Below are 18,582 nucleotides of genomic sequence, written 5' to 3'. Positions count from 1 at the left end.
CATCATTTGGCATTACAGTATGCTTAACCTAATTCCACACAAACATTTGAATTCATGACTTTATTGGACAAGTGAACAATCACAGTGCAGGGAGCTAAAAGGATATGAACCACGAGGCAAAGTCAACCAACCAATCAATGTGATGAGATTTGAGGCGTTTATAGGACAGGGCCTTATAAAAAAATACAAACCAGGTATGAGTTTTCTATTCTTAAGAAGCATTGTCCTGTGTGGGCCAAGCCTCGCACATAAGAGCTCGGTGGATACTCACAATTACATACTGTAATGTGTGGCTTTATATAAAGCTGGAAAGAGTTGTAAATGTCTCTTTAAAACCTTAGTGTTCTTCAGTCCACAATGAGAAGAATTAGAGAAATCTGCTCACATCTATGTTGACAAGTCTGCAAGGGGACACCCCTCAACTGATTGCCAGCCAATTGCAGGGCGAACAAACATGCAAGCATGGGGAAAATGTGCAAACTCCACACACGAAGTGGACCTCGGATTCAAACCCCCAACTTCAGAACTGTAAGGCTACTACTACTAGGACTCCTTGATACCTCTACAGCAGACATTCCAGAGATATTTCTAGAAAACTATCCAAATTCCTCAAGCGTCGTGTAGTAGGAATATGCAATACAGCAAACGGATGGGTGAGGGTACTTACGCCAGGGGAGGCTCAACTAGTTATTAATTCCAGTGGGGTCATATACTTTTTTTTTTAATTTTTTGTGTGTCTACAGACTTGAGGTTTCTATATTAGTTAGCTACACAGAAATACAGTCTTGTCCATAAGCATTGGGACATTGACACAATTATTCTCATCGTTATGGCTCTAAACACCACCACAATGGATTTAAAATAAAATGAACAAACTGTGCTTGAACTGTAGACTTTCAGTTGCTATTTGAGCGTATTTACATCCAAACTAGGTGGAATGTAGCAATTACAACAGTTACAACACTTGTTAAAGGACCCAAAAGTAACTAAGTAATAAATCCTACATTCACTTTTGATACTTATTTGCAAGACCATTGCAGTCAACTACAGCCCGAGGCAGTACAGACATCACCTTATTTGGATCTAAATACACTCAAATTAAAACTAGAAGTCATCAGTGTGAACACATCTTGTTGGTTTTACTTTTGATCAATTATTTGGAGCCAAAGAAATGAGAATGGCATCGATGACCCAATACTTATGGACCTGAGTGTACACACACACTGGTTGTTTTTAAGATTACAGTAGACATGTTTCATAAACTCAAACATTCAACTCGGGCAAGTACATTTCAAGCAAGATTCAAGGCGGGTGGGGGAAATATTGTTCTGAAGTTATCGAATGTATAATATCAAATGTTACTACACAAATACAACATTCTGTGCAAGAAATAATCATCATCCAGGGCAATGCAATTTAACATTCAGCAAATTTCTCATTTCACTTACTGGAAAGTCATTTTTTAATTGTCAAAATATTTTTTTGATGCTTTTGTTTCCTGGTGTCAACAACAACGATTTAAATAGACAAACAAACAAACAAACAAAAACAATTTATTGTTCAAGTGAGTCAAAGAGGTTTTGTTCACTGTAAAAACCTGTCTACCTGGTTAATTCCAGGACAGCTATTGATACTTACAATTCAATACAGAACATCACTGCAGTTGCTTTCAGCCATTTCTAAAACTATTGTTCTCAAATTTAGTGAAAGAACTAAGCTCACTCCGCCTAGCAACCTTCAAATAAACTTCAAATGAGTTCTATTAATCCCTCTTGCACAAGATCTTGTTCTGTCTTCTTCATGCACAGTTCGACCTTTTATACCAAGTCAACTTTGACCTCCTGACCCAGAAGCAGTTACAACCCTGAGGTTCGTGGGGTCTCTAAAAATGATATGACCCAAAAGATCATTTAAGAATAAAAAGATAATACTTTAACTGCAAATAGAGCTAAGCAAAGTGACTCCAGGCTTCACTCACAGTCCTGGAGTTTGTCATGTCCAAGTAAGGTCCCTTTTTTTCATCTCTTTGAGTCTTCTCACTCATCCGTAAGAATTCTCAGTGACCACTTATACTGGATGTATATTTAATTTTTTGTTTCTTCTTTTTTTTTTTAAATCATTGAGTGCTCTTCTCGTCATTTCTTTTATTTTATTTTCTTTCATCCATCCATCTACCTTCTATCACCCTGTCTAGCCTTTGGGCTTACATTTACTTGCCCTTCTTCATCTTCCAGGTTTTCTTGTTAGACATGGCGTCAATCATAGCCTGAGAGCGACGCTTCAATGCTTCTCGTGAGAGGATACCCTCATCCTCCTCATTGTCGTCCTCTGAGGAAAAAAAAAAATATTGCAAGTTAGCAATGACACTTGATTTGCTTTCTGTGTGTGTATGCGTGGAATCTCACCGTTGGTTAAGAGTCCCATCTCTTGGTCCTCAGCCACAGTGACTCGCTTGTTGTATGAAGGCAGTTGTTTCTCAATCATAAAATAGAACTACAAAAATAATAATAATAATATTATAGCCCTACATAAGCTGTATATTTGTTTCTGTCAGTCTTTCTGGCTTTATTTTAAGTCACTAAAAACTCCTTTTTCCAAAAAGCCTTTCTATAACGGTGCTTTTGTTCTTTGTTTCGTTGACCAATTAATTTTCATCATCTTTAATTTCAAAACATCATTCGTTTCAAAACTGTTAGCTAATGAGTACTTGTGTGATTTTATTCACATGAAACACACAGTGGACACAACAGCTGAGGCCGCAAGGATAAACTACCAAACATTACGTTTGCAAAGTAAACTTTGAACCTTGATATCAGGGGTCAGGAAGCTTTAGCTCTTTTGAGATCTTTTGGCTCGCAAGTAAACCTTAGTTGACAGTTAACATGATTAAAAATGAATACATAATTCTGCTGCCATTTTAAAGTGCATTACAGGAATGTTAAAAATACTGGTCAAAATGTACAAGATTTGAATGCAACCATCCATTTTCAACAGCAGTGGAGGTAGCTGGACCACAAATGGGAATATTTAGATAGCCTACAATGCCCCCTTTGAGGTACGTACCTGTGACAAGGGAAAGTGGGAGTTAGCAACCATTTGCAGGTAAAAACATTTGATTTGTGGGTGGGGGGATTTTTTTTTTCCAAATGTTATGTATTGATAGCAAATGAATAATAATAAATGTAATCATTTATAATCAGTGTCCATGTATTGGCCCCCATCCCTATCATGGCATGATGGTATGGGAGTCTGCTACAGCGCACTGGCCTTTCTAGTTTTCACATTTATGGTCTGGAGCCAGTGCTAGTTTTCCCTCTGGCTCAGCAGGATCAGACTATTTTGATTGGATAACGCTGTAGCTTAGCCAGATTGTGAAATCTTAAAAGTTGCCTTCTTTCAATCACATACAGTAGTAAGGAAGCCATGAGAAAGAAGACGGCGAAAAAAAAGAAAGAGAAGCTCTGTAAATTTCAGTACGAACTGACAAGAAGGACCCGGGTGAAGCGGGACGTCGAAATCCTGCCGTGGTGCATGCATTAAAGTAATAATAGAATAATTATCTCGGTCTGCTTTTGCACTCAACTTAAAAAAAATGGAAATACATTTTCAAAAACAGAATGTGTGTTTCTAGGCTCCCTCAGCCAAAAATGTTGCCTGACCCCTGCTCGACATAAACGTGTCTTACCTCCTCTTCCTCCATGTCCTTCGCAATCTCATTGAGGTCTTTTCCGTGAAGCTTGCCCTGGAGTAAGCGGACCTTCCGTTCACACTGGCTCAGCAGCTGCACCACCAACTCTTCTGAATTTGGAGACACATCTGACGGTGGTTCATTCTTTATCGAGGACAGAGGAGGCCACAGACAGATGAAAAATAGCAAACGGTACACATGCTCAATGTTTTTTCACCCTTGGTCCTCGGTATCCCTTAGGGGGGAGTAGGGAGTCCAAAGGATTTTACTGGCAATTTACAGCTCATAACGAAGGTTAAAGACCCTGTGCAGTAAATTCAAAGATCTCTTTTTGAATACATTATAAAGGTTTGAAGATAAATGTGGAAAGTTTGCAAAGACTGAGAACTACGTAGGATTTGATTGTCGAACTATTACAGAAGTAAATATGTGCCACCAAGATTTGAATTAAGAATGCCACTGAAAATTTGATGTTGTAAATTTCACATTGTTTTAAAGTTATCATTTTGATTAAAATTCACCATCTGTGCTGAACGTGCCGATGAATTTCAGACAGCGAATTGTAGCCAGATGAATCTCAGGCAACTGAAAATATTGCGTTTGAATTTTAAAGGTTGAATTTTTTTATATGGTGAATTTGTAAACATTGAAAAGTTAAACTGAAATACAGCTATTGAAAATGTGATCACTTTGAAAAAACAATGTGAATTTTACAACATAAAATTTTCAGTGGCATTTTAAATTCAAATCCTGGTGGCACATATTTACTTCCATAAACTATATACCTTTATTTTCATGACTAGCACAAATCTGGCACAGCATGAGGCATAATTCTTCCAGGAGACGCATTGGACTCGGTTGTAATTTCGCAGATGCGCACAGCTGCCGTATTTAACAAAAAGGGCTGTCTGCGGGAGTGGGTGTCGACACAGATAATTTTATCATTGTTCATTAATTTCCTTTATGTGAGGAGCAAGGATGGTCTTGCATGGAGAGAGCGTGCCAATTGTGACTGGAGCTTTGCTATTCGCCAGTGTGGCAAAAGACAACATGATAAATTAAAGGATGATCTGGTTATAACCGGTACAACTTATATTGTGTATGTCCACAGACGTCATGAATCCATTTGTCGTTCATGCATATGCGTCCTCACAGCTGCGTGCTGGGGTGATTTGAAAAAATAAAGTGAGTCAATACAAATATAAAAACAGCAGAACTTTGATTTCACAGACTAGTTAGGGGTTGTCTGCTAAATGTGATTGTTAAAATGAAGCACTTTTTTTTCATGGCCAAAAAAGACCAGAAGAGCACAATTTTCATTATGGGCTAAAAAAAAAAACCCAGCACAGTACAAAATTCTAAATATAAAACAGCTTTTAAAAGTTGATTCAAACTTACTTCAATGGTGCATGAAAGAGGTGATTTTGAATTCCAACTGAATACTATTTTCTGTCTAAGTTTGTTAAACAGAGGTTGCACAATCAAGATCTGCTTCTGAAAAAGAGCCCTCGGTACCCAGTTACATGTTGCGGGGAGAATCCAAAGGAGACGTCGCTGCAATGACATCGCCCATTTTGGCTGATGCCAGTCCGCTAAATTGGCAAATACCTGCAGCAAGTCTTGCGCTGGTATGAAAATCAAGATCTGCCATCATTTGTGTCCCGGCACACATTGTACTCTCTCCCAAAACACAGCACATACCGTTAAACAGCTTTTCACCATTTCACGTGTCTTGATTTTTTTTTTTACAGTAGCTAAAACAAGTTCCAGTGAAAATGTTCAAATTCGACAGGGTTGTTAACAAGAGTCCTCTCTATGGTAAGCTTAATTTAATGGAATTTTTTTCACTTTATGGGTGCATTAAGTATTTTTGTTCATTTGTTTGTTTGTTTTACCAGAGAGATGTGCTTAAGCTTTTCCGCTAGGTGCTCCACTCCAGCTTGGATAGTGCTGAGGGTTTTAACGACGGATGACAGGCGTTCCTTAGCTGTTTCGCAGCTGTGCTGTTTAGCCAGCAGCTCCTGCTCACACTCGTCCAGCATTCTCTGCTCACTACAAACGGAGAAAAGGAAAACATGCTTCTACTCGCCCTTATGTCCACACTTATTCTTCTTGTTGGGAGAGGTTGTTTATCTGAGGGAAGTGGAGTCATTTTACTGTAATCACATTAATAGAAAATAAAAGACCTTTATAATCAAGCAAGTGTCAAACAATTTTTGTTTCATGTTTCTCCCGACTTGTTAGCACATCTGTCTCTCAGTTCTGAGGACCAGGGTTCAAATCCGGCCCTGCCTGTGTGGAGTATGTTCTTTCCGTGCCTGTGTGGGTTTCCTCCGAAATCCCAAAGACATGCATGGTTGTGTTCATCGACGACTCAAAAGTCTCCGTAGGTGAATGTGAGTGCGAATGCGTGTCTTGTGTTTGTATGTGCCCTGTGATTGGCTAAATTACAACGACAATAGAAACAGCTTTCACTATTCCACTACCAAACTACAGTTCCAGAAGTAAATATGTTACATTTACAAACAGTGGCAATTGGAAGTTGCTATTACTCTATAAAAAAAAATTGATACAGCTTTTGTATTGAAATTGATTAGATTGTGCAAGTTTAACTAACACTGCACTTTCGACAGAAACACTCATCAGATTATAGATCATTTAAAAAGCTTTGAATGTGAAAGTCAGTATGTGGCACATGCATACACTTTCTCACAAATGACAATGTGCTTATTCTACTACTACTGCACTTTGCCTTTTTTACCTGGACAGTTTTGTTTCTCCTGAATACTTCATGTCCTCAAACTGTTGGTTCAGTTGCACCTTCTGCTCTTTTAGCTCCAGGAGAACATACGCATTATCTGCTTTCAGCGCTTGCAGATGTCGGTGAGTCTCCCTTTGGGCGATGTAACGATCCATGACCTCCTACAGACAGGACACAAAAATATAGTGACGGAAGATTTTTCTCATGCTCCATTTTCACAATAATTAGATTCTTGGGACACAGCAGGTCTCAGTTGTTGTTGATGGGACAATATTTCCTCTAGTCAAGACATGAGTTGTGCCAACAAAGGGGATTGCCTTTGTGATATCAAAGATAACAATTACCGTTTGATACAGTGGGGGAGGCTTAAACCTAGTCTCGTTGGCACCACGTGAACCCGTAGGAATACGGTTAATTTAGGGAGAGACACCTTGTGAACAGAAGTGACACCTACTACAGGTAAGAGGAGGAGTTCTGCCATTCAAACCTACCCAGTGAAGAAGTGAAGCCTAGAAATGGTCTTTGAGAGCCCACAGATCCGAGACTTTATAAATTTGTGACTGATCATTTCTGGCCGTCTTTTTGCTTATGTGACTCTGAAAACAATTGCTATGACATTACCTTCTCAAGAAACCTAGTCTATCCCGTAAGCCTGTCTCAAAGTATTCATTTGTTCTCGCTCGACGAAAGTTAATTCACGCCGGCGGTCATCCGAGTGGATGGCACTGCGCAGAATGACAGAGGACAAGCGTTCCTAAACTGTTCTGCCAGCTAACCCTAACCCTATGCAATGAAAAATGCTGCCCAACCATGTGGTCGCCTCAGGAACAAGCTTTCTAGTTCTGTCTGTTTTTGTGTTTTTTGTTCATCTTTTGAGGTATTCCCCAACTTACTTACACAAGTGAAAATGTCCAAAATATTATGGAGTCTACTTTGGATCTTCGTTCACCAACTTACAGGATTTTTTTTCCTCAGAGTTACTCACTGGACAGCACAGTGGCACAGCTTGTTGGAGAGTTGGCATCACATTTCTGAAGGCCGGAGTTTTAATCCTGGCGTCACCTGAATGAAATTTGCATGATCTCCCCGTGTCTGCGTGGGTTTTCACCAGGCACTCCGGTTTTCTCCCACATCCCAAAAACATCCATTAATTAGAAACTCTACATTTCCTCCAGGTGTGATTGTGAGTGTGACTGTTGTCTGTCTCCATGTGCCCTATGATTGGCTGGCTACGAGTTCAGGGTGTAGCCTGCCCCCTGCCCGATGATAGCTGGGATCAACCCTGGCACTCCCACGACGCTTGTGAGGATAAGCAGCTCAAAGAATGGAAGGGATGGAGTTACTCACTGGTGGAGTGGTTGTGATCTATGTCGCATGAAGGCAATGGCAGAACAGAACCTAGCTGGGGGGGGGAATGTTTTACACTGGCTAAATCAATCACCAGACTTGAACCCAGCATTCATTTTACCTCCTGAAGTGGAAAAGGAAAAGAGAAAGCCCTTAACAGAAATGAGAAATGAGAGAGGCTGTAGTAAAAGCCTGGAAAAGCATTTCAGGTGAATCCAACAGTCTGGTGAAGTCTCAGGCTTGATGGAGTTATTCAAGGACGGATTATGCCACCAAATATTAAAAGTTTCTCTGTTCCAATACTTTTCCTCACTTGAAGTGAGTGGCTTGAAATGAAAAGTGCTCTGTCTTGAGTTGTTTAACACATGTTGATGGAAATACCATGAAATTAAACCAGAATTTCTGAACTTTTGTCTCGTATACATCTTTTGATTTGAATCCCAAACGACTTTAATATATAGATATATAATAATGTATTTATTTATATATTTTTATTATTACTACATATTTTATGTATTATCTTGAGTTTATTTTTAACTTCAAATTATATTATTATAATATTATATATACTTATTATAATTAAATATTTATATATTTATAAATATATACCATATATATATATAAATTTAAAAAAAGAAAACATGGGAATTGACTTTGTCATTCCATTAGATTTTGAGGGGACTGTATGACAAAATACACTTAATTACCATACCATAATTACCACTTAGTCCTGTGATAGAATGAGCATGCACACTTTAACCATTTTCAGAAAGGGATCTTGATTCAGGCTATTTTGATTCGCCAATTTTGGTGAATGTGGGCGACACTCGCTTCGCCACATCCTGTTTCAATTAGCCATTGGCCACTAGATGGACCCTGTGCAAACCTTGAAGTACAACAGATGCCATTTGGCCGTATTTGTAGACAGGGAGTAATTTGCACAAATCACATCGTGCGATGACATAAATGCGCCTGTTTCAACATTGGTACCTGTGTGTCTGTGTAACCCGTGGCATCCTTCATACTTTGGAGGGTCTCATCAAACATGCAGATGCTCTGCTCCATTTCAGCAGCCAACATGGCAGCGCTGGACTCAGCTTCATTGTTCAGCTCATCCTGTTGTACATTTTTCCTCTGAGCCTGCAGGTCATAGCGTTGGAGTTAAGAATACTTCATCAGCTTTGATTTAATGTCTTATTCCGTATTTAACATCAAGGATTTGCTCATGTAGGTAATCGTGCTGCATAGAGTATTACGTGTAACTCACATCCAGCTTTTCAGCCCGGGCCTTGATCTCCTGCACCCTCTTTCGGTAGATTGCTAGAAGATAATCTTTTTCTTGGTGTTCCTTGTAAAACAATTCCTCCTGCTGCTGTAACTCAGTCTGGGAGGATAGAAAATAGAGAATGGGGGGTACGTAAAACATTCAGAGGACAGTAAGAAACTGTAAATTAATTCAGTGTAAGGGCACTGCAGGACAAGTAAGGTGTGAAATCTTCAATGCATTTTGAAAGTTATCGACCACATTGAAATAATTCATAACATATTGCACACATATGTATGTATTTACAAATGCCATTTCTTTGGAGAGCTGGGCTTTGTTGTTCATATCCTGCACATTCTGCAGTTCCCGCCTGTATTTCATGATTTCCGCTTCAAGACCGTCTATCTGACCCTGGAAAGTGAGACTCTCCTCCTGCCGGATGAAATAGAAAGGAAAAAAAGACTGGTTGAGGGATGGTCCGTCACATAAAGATGGTTTATGAAATCCTCTCGACGGTCAGGATAACTCACCTGCAAGTGTCGCTTCAGTTTCAGATAGTTAGTCATGGTGTTTGCAGCCCCCTTGCACTTGACCTGGTTCTCCTCCAGAGACTTCTGCAGCGACCGCAATTTCTACGGATGCAAAGAACAAGACATTCCAAAGGTCTGATCATATTTTTAATGATTTACAGGCAGCGGCACAACCAATCATGCAGTCAGATATATAACATTCTCTCATTTTGAATGTGATGCCCGCAACAAGTTCCAAAAAAAGTTGGGTCAGTACTAACAAAATATTGGAAAAAGTGGGAAATGCTCAAAAACAAACCACCTGTTTGGAACATTTCACAGGTGAACAGGAAGGCTCAGTTAAGAGAGGTCGGGGTGAAGATCAACTGCGAGAGCAAATAGTCCAACAGTTTAAGAAAAACATTTTTTAATGTGTAATTGCAGGGAACTGGAATTTATGATCCATAAGATCATTAAAAGAATCAGAGAATCTGGAGAAATCTCTGCATGTAAGGGGCAAGGGTGAAAACCAACATTGAGTGTCCCAACCTTCGATCCCTCAAGTCGCACTAAGTTAAAAAAAACGGCTAAGTAAACCATTGCCAGTGTACTTAGTTTGTTGTTAAATCTACAAATTCAAGTTAAAATTCTACCATGCAAAAGGAAAGTCATTATCTATTTCTCTGGGTCCGAGCTCATCAGGAAAGGAGTGACACAAAGTGGAAAAATGTGCTGTGGTCTGATGAGTCTACATTTCAAGTTGTTCCAGATTGTTGTCACCACAAAGTTCAAAAGCAAGCATCTGAGAGGGCATAGTGGTGTGTTTGTGCCCATAGTATAGACAACGTGCAAATCTGTGAAGGCGCCATTAATGCTGAAAGGTACATGCAGGTTTGGGAGCAACATATGCTGCCATCCAAGCGATATCTTTTCCAGGGATGTCTCCACATATTTCAACAAAAAAAGAGTGCAAGTACTACACTGGCCTGGCAGCAGGCCAGATCTGTCTTCCAATGAAAATGAAAACAACAATTGTGAACCCAGACTGATGAGCAACCTAAGTTGTGTATCAAGCAAGTATTGGAAACAATTTTACCTAAAAAGCTTTGACAATTAGTGTTCCCAGTGTTGTTAAAAGGTGATGTAATATCGTGGTAAACATGCGCATGTCACTATCCTTTTGGAAACCTATCAGACTTCAAATTCAAAACAGTGAATATTTGGCTTTTATTGAACATTAAATACCTTCTCTTTGCAGTACACTGGATATAGGTTGAAAAGGATTTTCAAATTATAGAAATGTTACATTTTACACAACATTCCACTGGAATTTGTGTTATAATTTGTAGTCTGTAATAGTTAGCTGGCATAGGCTCCGGCACTTCCACAACGCTTGGAAAATGGATGGATGAATAATACTATTTGTAATTTTTCCTCCGATGTAAGATGGTTGTGTGAAAAATCACATAAGTGCCCCTGAAAATGTACGTTGTTTTTTTTGGGGGGTTTTTTTGCACAAGATGCCTTTAATGCCAAAAATTAAACATAAAATATAAAAACCAGAATAACAAATGTAATTTTACTTTGTTGTCAGATATTGATCAAAACATGGTCCTATAAATTCGTTTTTGCTTGTGAAAACAAATGATATTTTCACCAGAAAAAAAAATGCTGCAACATACCAGTGTGATATCCTCCTTTTCAGAGAGTACTTGGTTGAAGCCGACTGCTTCCAGTCTGAGGCACTCCCTCTTTAGCTCATCTAGCCGGCGCTGGTGAGTCAGGGTAGTGTGTCTCAGGGCATTGAGCCGCTTCATCTTGGACGCCACCCGGTGTTCAAGTTTGGATAGAGCTGCCTAAAGACAAGAACAGCTAGTTTGTATTTATTGCTGGGTTTCATGTTGGAACCTGAAAATACTACGATGAAACAAAAAAGTTTTTTTTTTTTTTAATCCAAAATAAGAGGCGTAAACACATGACGATAGTCGGGCCTAATTTGATCATTTTTCATCACTTAATAAGTCAGGAACGACTCAATTTTCAGGCCTCTTTATGCTCACGCATACAGCGACCACGATGATGTCAATGCGTCCCTCCTGTACGTAGTTTGCCTTTATACTCGAGCGCAACCCAACCGAACAATTTTGAAAATGTGGTGCAGTTCTTCTCCAAGCCAGAAGTGTCACTATGGCTGGCAAGGACGCCGCTGGCTGGAATTTCCTCAGCACGTTTTTGGCCATTTCTGGTAGTTATTTTTAATTGCCTTTCCGTAAAAGGTAACAAAACAACAAAAATGGCGACCGTTGAACAATGTCGGCTTGAACAAATTAACCTAAATGTCGAGAAGGGGGTGATGTAACTGCTATGTGGAGCCGGGGGTACATCATCACAGCATGTGACTAAAACGGGCCAATCACGAGAGATGCTTTCCCGTGCAGAAACTTTTTCTGACGTGAGCGCGGCAAGCTATGCAGACTTTCTGCGCGGGACAATGCGTAGGTCACGTGAAGCAATGTGGGCGTTGTCCTAGCGTGCGACGGCAGGTGCACAAAGTGGCCTTTAGATGTCTCTTAAAATACTGTAGCTATTATCCTCTGGTGTAGGTTGGGCTAAGAGGGATTTTTTTTTTCTCCCCTTGATCCGCTGAGGATTCGTACACGTTAAACCTGTTCTGATTTATGATCAAACTGAACATGGTGATGTGAATGGAGGTAATCAAGTGTCGTCTTTTTGTGTCGCCTGATGACATATTAGTAAAACAAATCATAGAAGTGATTTGCTGTATGCAGCGACCCCTGGGAGTCAAGTCAAAAGGCACAAAAAACGAAAAATGGGATGGTAGGAGGAAGTGTTGGCATACAACCTTGCCTGACATTGGCGGCCCAGTGTCCTTTTCCACGCCTCGACCATGTAAGGCCGATTGGACAAATTGTTGTTCATCCTGAGGCAGAAGAGAGAGTGGATTGTAAACCCTATGATCTCACTGAAGATGCGTTTCTCGTCCTTACAGCCTCGGCCTCCGACACCCTCTTCTGCAATTCTCTGTTCTCCTCCCGTAGCTGCAGGATGTTCTGGCGGTTTTTCTCCAGGGCAGACTGAGAGCTCTCATAATAGGCACTCCTGTCACTCTCTGATCGACACGAAGTATGAACATCAATGCGAGACGGATTTATTGAGAAAGTAATATTAACCACAGCCCCAATTCATTGAAAAAACTTACCTAAAAGTTGAATTTTACGCTGCAAATCCGCTATTTGGTCATACACGGAAGGTTTGGTGCTTTCCGATTCGAACAACATGTTTTCAGTGCAATTTTCACACTTGCAAAGAGAAGTCACATGCAAGCTAAAGCGGGGGCTCACCGTCCATACGTGCGCAGTTCTGAGCCCTGTTGCCTAGCAACGTGTAAACTCTAGCCTACTGTTTACTGTTTTCTTAGCCTCCTCTGATTACAAGGGTTGACTTTGTGATGTCATTTGTGATTTAACTTTGACAACCTACTAGTCATCATTTACAATAGGCCAAAACCTAAAACAAAGATGCCATGGTGGAAAACAAAGGAAAACAAATAATTTGTACTTCTCTTCCCTCTGTTCTGTATTTGCTACTATAGCACCTGTAAAGAATTTGTTTTGTTGCACTTGTTTAAATGCACGTGTTTCTTTTCATCATTATGCTTGATGCCTCACACTTTTTGAGGACCAGAGTTCAAATCCCAGCCCACCTGAAGAGCTTACATGTTCTTTCTGTGCCTGCGTGGGTTTTCTCCGTGTACTCCAGTTTTCCTCCGACATTCCAAAACATGCATGGTAGGTTGATTGAAAAGTCTAAATGGCGTGGAGGTGTGTACATGAGTGTGATTGGTTGTTTTTACTGCAGCGATGTAAAGTAGACCCCTCAATTTTTTTCCATTCTTAGTTATATTGGAGCTCTTTGCTAAAATAATTTCAGATAATAAAAAAGGGAAACTATTGTCTGTACAAATGTTTTTTTTTTTCCCCCATTAGCGCTAAATTATCAAAACAATAATTGTAAAAATTCACTTTTTCTTTTGAACTTAAGTACTGTACTTTTCAGAGTCTACACTTTTTTTTCCAAGTCAAGTGTATGTAGCCCTAAATCACAAAAAAAAAAAAGTCAAAAAGGAATTCATAAGTCCACAGTGCGGACAGACCAATAAACCCCCTCCTGATCTAAATCAGTCTGCAAGATTTTTGGGTGGGGCTAAAAGTAGCCCTGTGACGACAGCAGGCCGGGGTGTGTACATTCCGGCACGCGGCCCTCCCCCACTAAATGAGCACCAAGCACTCTTATCCCATGCAGTTGCCATTCAGAGGAATTACCATTTTCTTATCCATTAACTCAACCCATTCCGACCTAGTACAATACCGTGTGCAAATAGCTACAGTGAAGAAAATGAGCATTTGAACACCATGCTATATTGCAAGTTCTCCCACTAGGAAAATCATGGAGAGGTCTGAAATTTTCATCATAGGTGCATGTCCACTGTGAGAGAGATCATCTAAAAAGAAAAATCCAGAAATCACAATGTATGATTTTTTTTTAACGATTTATTTGTGTGATACAGTTGCAAATAAGTATTTGAATACCTGAGAAAACCAATGTTAATATTTGGTTCAGTAGCCTTTGTTTGGAATTGCAGAGGTCAAACGTTTCCTGTAGTAGTTCACCAGGTTTGCACACACTGCAGAAGGGATTATGGCCCACTCCTACACACAGATCTTCTCTAGATCAGACAGATTTCTGGGCTGTTGCTGAGAAACAGAGTTTCAGCTCCCTCCAAAGATTTTCTATTGGGTTTAGGTCTGGAGACTGGCCAGGCCACTCCAGAACCTTGATATACTTCTTACGGAGCCACTCCTTGGTTTTCCTGGTTGTGTGCTTCGGGTCATTTTCATGTTGAAACACCCAACCAGGATGCATCTTCAATGCTCTTGACTGAAGGAAAGAGGTTGTTCCCCAAAATCTCACAATACATGGCTGCGGTCATCCTGTCCTCCATACAGTGCAGTTGTCCTGTCCCATGTGCAGAAAACACCCCCAAAGTATGATGCTACCACCCCATGCTTCACAGTAGGGATGGTGTTCTTGGAATGGAACTCATCATTCGTCTTCTTCCAAACACGGTTAGTGGAATTATGACCAAAAAGTTCCATTTTGGTCTCATCTGACCACAAAACTTTCTCCCATGACTCCTCTGTATCATCCAAATGGTCACTGGCAAACTTAATATGGGCCTTGACATGTGCTGGTTTAAGCAGGGGAACCTTCCGTGCCATGCTTGATTTCAAACCATGATGGCGAAGCGTATTACCAACAGTCACCTTGAAAATGGTGTACCCAGCTCTTTTCAGGTCATTGACCAAGTCCTGTCGTGTAGTCCTGGGCTGATTCCTCACCTTTCTAAGGATCATTGAACCCCACGAGGTGATATCTGGCATGAGGCTCCACTCCGATTGAGATTGACCATCATGTTTACCTTCTTCCATTTTCTAATTGTAACCCAGTTAAAAGTTGGTACAGGTAAAATTTCAGTATAATAGAGTAGCAATTAGGTTATAGGTTTTCTTTATGCAATGTGGTGGAATATCTGTTAAACTGTGTGTGAGTGTACTACTCAAATCACGCCGTAACGTGATGGAGTTAGCCGCGACCACAGGGGCTAAGTGCATGCATGGGACTTGGCTTGGGCACTAGCAACCAGCTAACGCTAGCTAGCCAGGCCTGTGTATTGGACCACGAAGGAGAGGACAAGGGCGCTAGCGTCGAGCTAATGCGACTAGCGAGGCTCTGTTTGGACTTCAAGGAAGAAAAAGGGACGAGGACCGTGAGGACGCCGGACAGAGGAAAACCCACCTTCACCTTTCTTCACTCCTGCCTTGGGAAGCACCGCAGTGACATTGGGGTTTTAATTTTGTTTGCCTGTCTGCTATATTCATATCTGTTTGGGCCCTGAGCATGTATGTATTGTGTACCTGTTAAATTGACTTTGTTTATTTGACTGTTGTGTATACATGTTGGATTTTTCCATCCTTTATTTTGTTATTAAATGTTCACACTTTTTGTTACATAAACAGGTTTATTATTTGGGTATCTGCAAGACAGTTAAAATAGTGTGAGTGGTTATTCGGTAGCTTGATTATTAAATTAGGATAATATTAACTCATAAAGGGAAATATTATTTCAGAGACTTTTGATAGAGAATTAAATGCACAAGACTGAAATTGTAATAGACATTTAGAGTAATTAACATTGAGTTAATTTATTAGTTTCGTACTTTGGAGTAAGAAAACTTGGGTGGCTACCTCGTTGAAGTATTTTATACTAGAGAGGCGCTACATAATGATTGCCCCAACAGAGGACCTTTTTTCACCAAGCTGCTTGGCAATTTCTCCGTAGCCCTTTCCACCGTCTGGAGTTGTAGAATTTTGACTCTGGTGTCTTTGGAAAGCTCTTTGGTCTTCATGGAGTGGAGGTGGACTATTAAAGGTAGACTAACAGGTCTTTGCGGGTCAGAATTCTAGCTGATAGACAGGTGTTCAAATAGTTATTTGCAGGTGTGTCACAAATAAATCGTTAAAAAATCATACATTGTGATCTCTGGATTTTCTTTCTATCGCTCACAGTGGAGATGCGCCTACGATGACAATTTCAGACCCCTCCATGATTTCTAAGTGGGAGAACTTGCAATATAGCAAGGTATTCAAATACTTACTTTCTTCACTGTATCAAACTATGGGTATAACAACTTCCCTGAAGTGCACCATGTGTTGTGTTATTTGGGCTACAGTGTGTCTGCTGTATGGCGCCAAGCTGATTGCATTGAAAGGCAAATGGATGCAATCATCCGCCCCAGGGTCCCTTGCCAGCCCGAAAGCGACTTGAGTGGGAGGCCAAGCACAACAGTGTTTGGGTCATCAGCCTGTTTCTGGCCGCACGTCACAGGGCAAAGAGGAGGGAAAAATAATTATCCAAGGGATGTCGGCTAATGTTGCCACTTATCGGCCACACTTGGGCAGCCACAGCAGCTCATTATCCCGCTGAATTTCAAAGGGAAAATTAATCCCGACGGCGTGGCTAATGATGATACTGCCTGCTCAGATCCCGCTTCTCTGCTGCTGTGAGATCGTTCAGTGACACCTCCTCGGCACCTGCAAGCTGAAAGGTTCTCTCAATTCTTCAAGCCTGATTTAAAATAACCCTGCAATTTTTTTTTTATTCATTCATTGTAAAGTTTGTTAGACTTTTCTTTGATGTGTCATAAGATTTTTTGGGGGTCTGTGGTTCAAGTTCAGATGTTTGTACTTTTACAACCTCTACAAAAAAAAAATGCATGTAGTTTCTAGTGTAGAACTGCAATGCATTATACTGAGATGTTTCTAAAACTATTTTGGTGGCATTACTTACGCAAGAGGGGCAAAATATATGACACTTGTCGGTAGGCAGTGTTGTTTAACCACTGAACTCTGTCATGATCCTGCCGCTCCAGCACGAGCTGGCGGGTGCCCGCGTGGGTGCCCCCGCGGGTGCGCTGATTGAGGCGCACACCTGGGTCTCATGCGGGCTGATTAGTCTGTGTATTTATATCACCCCGATGACGACTGGTCCCCGCCGGATCGTTGAGCTTCATGTCCCGTTCCACCACTCGTATCCCTGATCGACAACTTGTGTGTACCGACCTTCGCCCGTTCTCCGACCAACCTTGTAAGCCTGACTCCTTTGATACTTCTGCCTGCCTTGATCGTTCTCCTGTGTACAGATTCCGGCCTGCCCGCATTTCGCGCCGGAACGCCTCGTGATTTGGCGGCTCCTCCTCCCTCTGGGCTGGAAGCTTCGCCACCAGCTGTGGGTCTGCGGGTTTCGCCGTTGATGGCGAGGAGTGGGAGGACGGTGTCTTAGTTGCCGCGCAGCAGAAGGCACATGGGAGCGCCCGGCCGGGGCGTCTCCTCTGGCCGCCAAGCGGGTTCCCTCTTACGGATTGGTGTACTTGGACCTACTGGGAGAAGACGCTCGGGTGCTGGAAACGCGGGGAGGTGAAACAAACTGACTGGGATGAAAGATCGGATGAGCAGATTCAGAATAATCGGAGTCGTACTCTGGCAGCCGGTCATACAAATCACGGTCCTCCTCATATTCCGAAAAGTCGGTCCAGAAGAATATGAGGAGCCGGACGGGTCGTGTTCGGGACGTAGTCATACCTCGCTGGTGGAGCGTAAGACACGGAAGCGGAGGACGTCAAGTAGCCTACCCGGATCGGACAGGCCTGGTCCTCCAGCAGACGGTCTACCTTGCGTCGGTCCCGGCGACGCCGGGTCTTTCCTGCCGGATCGTTCTGTCACGTCCCATCGGAATGAGAGGAGGACCCAAATGCAGGACTCGGACGATGCAAGGTAGTTCAAGGAGAAACGTTTATTATATGCCAAGGTCGGGGATTGAGCAGGCAGTCCGGTGCAGCAGCGGTAGACGTTTATTATATGCCAAGGTCGGGGATCGAGCAGGCAGTCTGGTGCAGCAGCGGTAGTTGGGACGTCGGGCGAAGAGAGCAGGTGAGCGGGCAGGCAGTAGTCGGTACACGGGGAAACAATCAAAGCAGGCAGAAGTATCAAAGGAGTCAGGCTTACAAGGTTGGTCGGAGAACGGGCGAAGGTCGGTACACACAGGTTGTCGATCAGGGCTACGAGTGTTGGAACTGGACATGAAGCTCAACGATCCGGTGGGGACCAGTCGTCATCGGGGTGATATAAATACACAGACTAATCAGCCCGCATGAGACGCAGGTGTGCGCCTCAGTCAGCGGACCCGCGCGGGCACCCACGCGGGCACCCGCACAGCTTGTGCTGGAGCGGCAGGATCATGACAAACTCCACAGCAACACACAGTTCAACAAATACTGCATCAAAAACTTTTGGATGAAATCAACCCATATTTTACCGCTGATAAGCTCTGTGCTTATATTACACAGGCAGGAACGATCAGAGGTTTAGAGGTGCTG

The 18,582-nt window shown here is 41.8% G+C and overlaps 1 protein-coding gene across 1 annotated transcript; it reads right to left on the bottom strand.

Moving 5' to 3' along the window:
• Positions 1–60: 60 nt before the first annotated feature.
• Positions 61–12,964, bottom strand: odad3 (outer dynein arm docking complex subunit 3). The gene is made up of 13 exons (XM_061829811.1): positions 12,790–12,964; positions 12,578–12,699; positions 12,433–12,510; positions 11,252–11,425; positions 9,591–9,692; positions 9,367–9,492; positions 9,064–9,180; positions 8,787–8,936; positions 6,450–6,610; positions 5,584–5,740; positions 3,686–3,832; positions 2,406–2,493; positions 61–2,328 (listed from the first exon to the last, which is right to left on the bottom strand). Exons 1-13 carry the CDS (start codon positions 12,866–12,868, stop codon positions 2,210–2,212), a joined length of 1,620 nt encoding a protein of 539 aa, XP_061685795.1. The 5' UTR covers positions 12,869–12,964; the 3' UTR covers positions 61–2,209.
• Positions 12,965–18,582: the final 5,618 nt, after the last annotated feature.

The sequence above is a fragment of the Syngnathoides biaculeatus genome, chromosome 9, assembly GCF_019802595.1.
Source record: "Syngnathoides biaculeatus isolate LvHL_M chromosome 9, ASM1980259v1, whole genome shotgun sequence".
Lineage (NCBI taxonomy): Eukaryota > Metazoa > Chordata > Actinopteri > Syngnathiformes > Syngnathidae > Syngnathoides > Syngnathoides biaculeatus.
Note: the sequence above shows the minus strand (reverse complement) of the source record. Positions and strands in the feature narration are given on the sequence as shown.